The sequence below is a fragment of the Nestor notabilis genome, unplaced genomic scaffold (genome assembly GCF_000696875.1).
Source record: "Nestor notabilis isolate BGI_N333 unplaced genomic scaffold, ASM69687v1 scaffold17014, whole genome shotgun sequence".
Taxonomy (NCBI): Eukaryota; Metazoa; Chordata; class Aves; order Psittaciformes; family Psittacidae; genus Nestor; species Nestor notabilis.
The window spans coordinates 1,352-3,527 of record NW_009925332.1 but is presented as its reverse complement, the minus strand read 5'-3'; the positions used below and the strand labels follow the sequence as shown (position 1 = coordinate 3,527).

At 59.0% G+C, this 2,176-nt stretch overlaps 1 protein-coding gene across 1 annotated transcript in view; it reads left to right on the top strand.

The window, feature by feature from the left end:
• The window catches only part of ARHGEF16 (Rho guanine nucleotide exchange factor (GEF) 16), a 6,276-nt gene extending 4,253 nt beyond the window's left edge, over positions 1-2,023 (top strand). The window contains 5 exon segments of the mRNA XM_010013020.1: positions 348-465; positions 468-541; positions 891-964; positions 1,355-1,456; positions 1,884-2,023. Of these exon segments, the coding sequence (XP_010011322.1) occupies positions 348-465; positions 468-541; positions 891-964; positions 1,355-1,456; positions 1,884-2,023 (508 nt within the window).
• Positions 2,024-2,176: the final 153 nt, after the last annotated feature.

Here is a 2,176-nt window from a genome sequence, read left to right as displayed (position 1 = left end):
CCCTTCCCTTCCCTTCCCTTCCCTTCCCAACAACTCGGGGGAATTAAAATCTCCATTTCCCAAGGAGCACACAGGGAAATCTCAAGGGTTTCTTAGGCTGTGTTGGGAAACTGAGATTGGGAAGGAAAGCACCCAGCTCTGCTGCCCTTGGCCTTGCCTATGTCTGTGGGTGGCTTCAAGCCCGCAGAGCCATATCCCACCTTGGACATCAGCTCCTGTCCTCGCCGTGGCAGTCACCTCAGTGATGCTCACTGAACTTCACCCACGGGGCTCTGAGCAGGGGAGGGAGCCCGGTCCCCCCCGGCAGCATCCACGGGGCTCAGGCACCGCTCCCACCCTTGCCGCAGCGAGGAGAGCTACGCTGTCATGAACTACGCCACGCTGGACCAGGTGACCGTGGAGAAGATGGAGAACACGGACCCACCTTCCCCTCCTCCTGGCAAGACCGGGAGCGGCGGACCAGACGGTTCCTGCTCCGGGTGGTGATGGAGAAGGACAGCGAGGGCCGGCGGGAGGAGATCGTCCTGTCGGCAGAGACGCTGTGAGTGGGATGTCACAGTGCCTGTGGTGCCCTGCAAATCCTCCTGAGGTTCTGCACAGCACCTCTTCCTCCTCGCATGAAAGGGGGACCTGCACGGGCTTCTCCCCTGGTTCTGCTTCTTTCTGTCTCTTGGATTTCCCTTATAATTCCCATATAATGCTTCCCATGTCCAATTTAAGCCGTGTGTACTGCTTCCAAAGTACCTGAACGTTGAATGCCCTGATCAAATGCTTGTCCAGTCTGACTGCCCTTGAAAGCCTCTCTCCTGCTGGGAATTTCCCAGCTACTGCTGGCAACGCAGATGCTGTCTCTAAAGCTCTCTTTGTAAGATGGATTTCCCCTGTGCCAGGAGTGACCGTGCCCGGTGGATCGCTGCGCTGATGCACAGAGAAAAGGAGAAGCCGGACACAACTCCTAAAGGAGGTACCGGTTGTGCCAGAGCCTGAGCATTTGCAGGCACAGGTTTCCACCCTGCTCTTACTTGCTCCTGCTGGAGAAGGAGCTGAGGATGTGTGTTGATGGGGAGGGGAACTTGGGTACCAAGCCTTGCTCCTTAGGAATTGCCTCCCATTAAGTTATCGGTCACGGTAAACCTTCAGGTTTCCTTGGAGGCACAATGAAATTCCAGGAATGTTGCCGCAGGCTCTTGGGATTTGCTTCCCCTCCCTACCTATTCAGAGGGGCAGGGACAAGAAGGGAATGGAGCTGTGGAATCGAAGGGGTGGGCACCCAGGCTGGGCTGGAGCAGGGGTGTGGGGCTGTGAGTCCTGGCCTTGTCTCCTCACCGGGTCCATGCTGCCCCTGTGTCTGCAGATCTGAGCCAAGTGGAGATAACCCAGCCCTACCTGGCTAAACAGGCAGACGAGCTCTCCCTGCAGCAGGCTGACGTCGTCCTGGTGCTGGGCGGAGAGGATGGTAAGTGTCAGTGAGCGGGGAGCTGCGGCTGGGGAGGGGGAAAGCTCCAGTGATCCCAGTGAAGTGGAAGTTATCAAAGCTTCCAGGAAGCTGTAGCTGCTGGTGGGGTCCGTGTTGTTGGCTGGCACCTTGTCCCAGCAAATGAGTGTGGAGGCTGATGGAGGTGGCGCTGCCACGGGTGGCTGCTGCATTACCAGTGGCTCCTGTGCACAGGCTGTGGCTGGCAGCCAGCAGCAGAGCCCTCTGAAGTGAGACAAATAAACCCTAGAACAGCAGTAATCAGAAACTCCTCCTGTGCAAAGCTTTCCCTGGATGCCCCCAGCCGGCACCTCCATGGGAAGGGGAGCGATGGAGCCCTCTCCTTGCACCACATCCCCAGGAGCTGCGGCCCTTCCTCGCTGTGTGACCAGCTCTGTTCTCCTCCTAGGCTGGTGCTGGGGGGAGAGGCTCCGGGATGGGGAGAGGGGCTGGTTCCCCCAGGCCTGCGCTCGGCAGATCACCAGCCGCATGGCCGTGGAGTGCAACGTGCGCCGGATGGAGCGGCTGCGCATAGAGACCGACGTGTAGCTGCCAGCCCAGCGGAGGTGCCTCTGTCGGGACCTGTTTCAGGGATCTTCAAACCCCTGTGGACTGAGCTCAGAGCACGAAGGGAGCTGGGGAGCCTTTCTTCTTGAGTTCATTTGCCGTGAGCAGTCACTGGCGGCGGGTCTTACAGGCGAG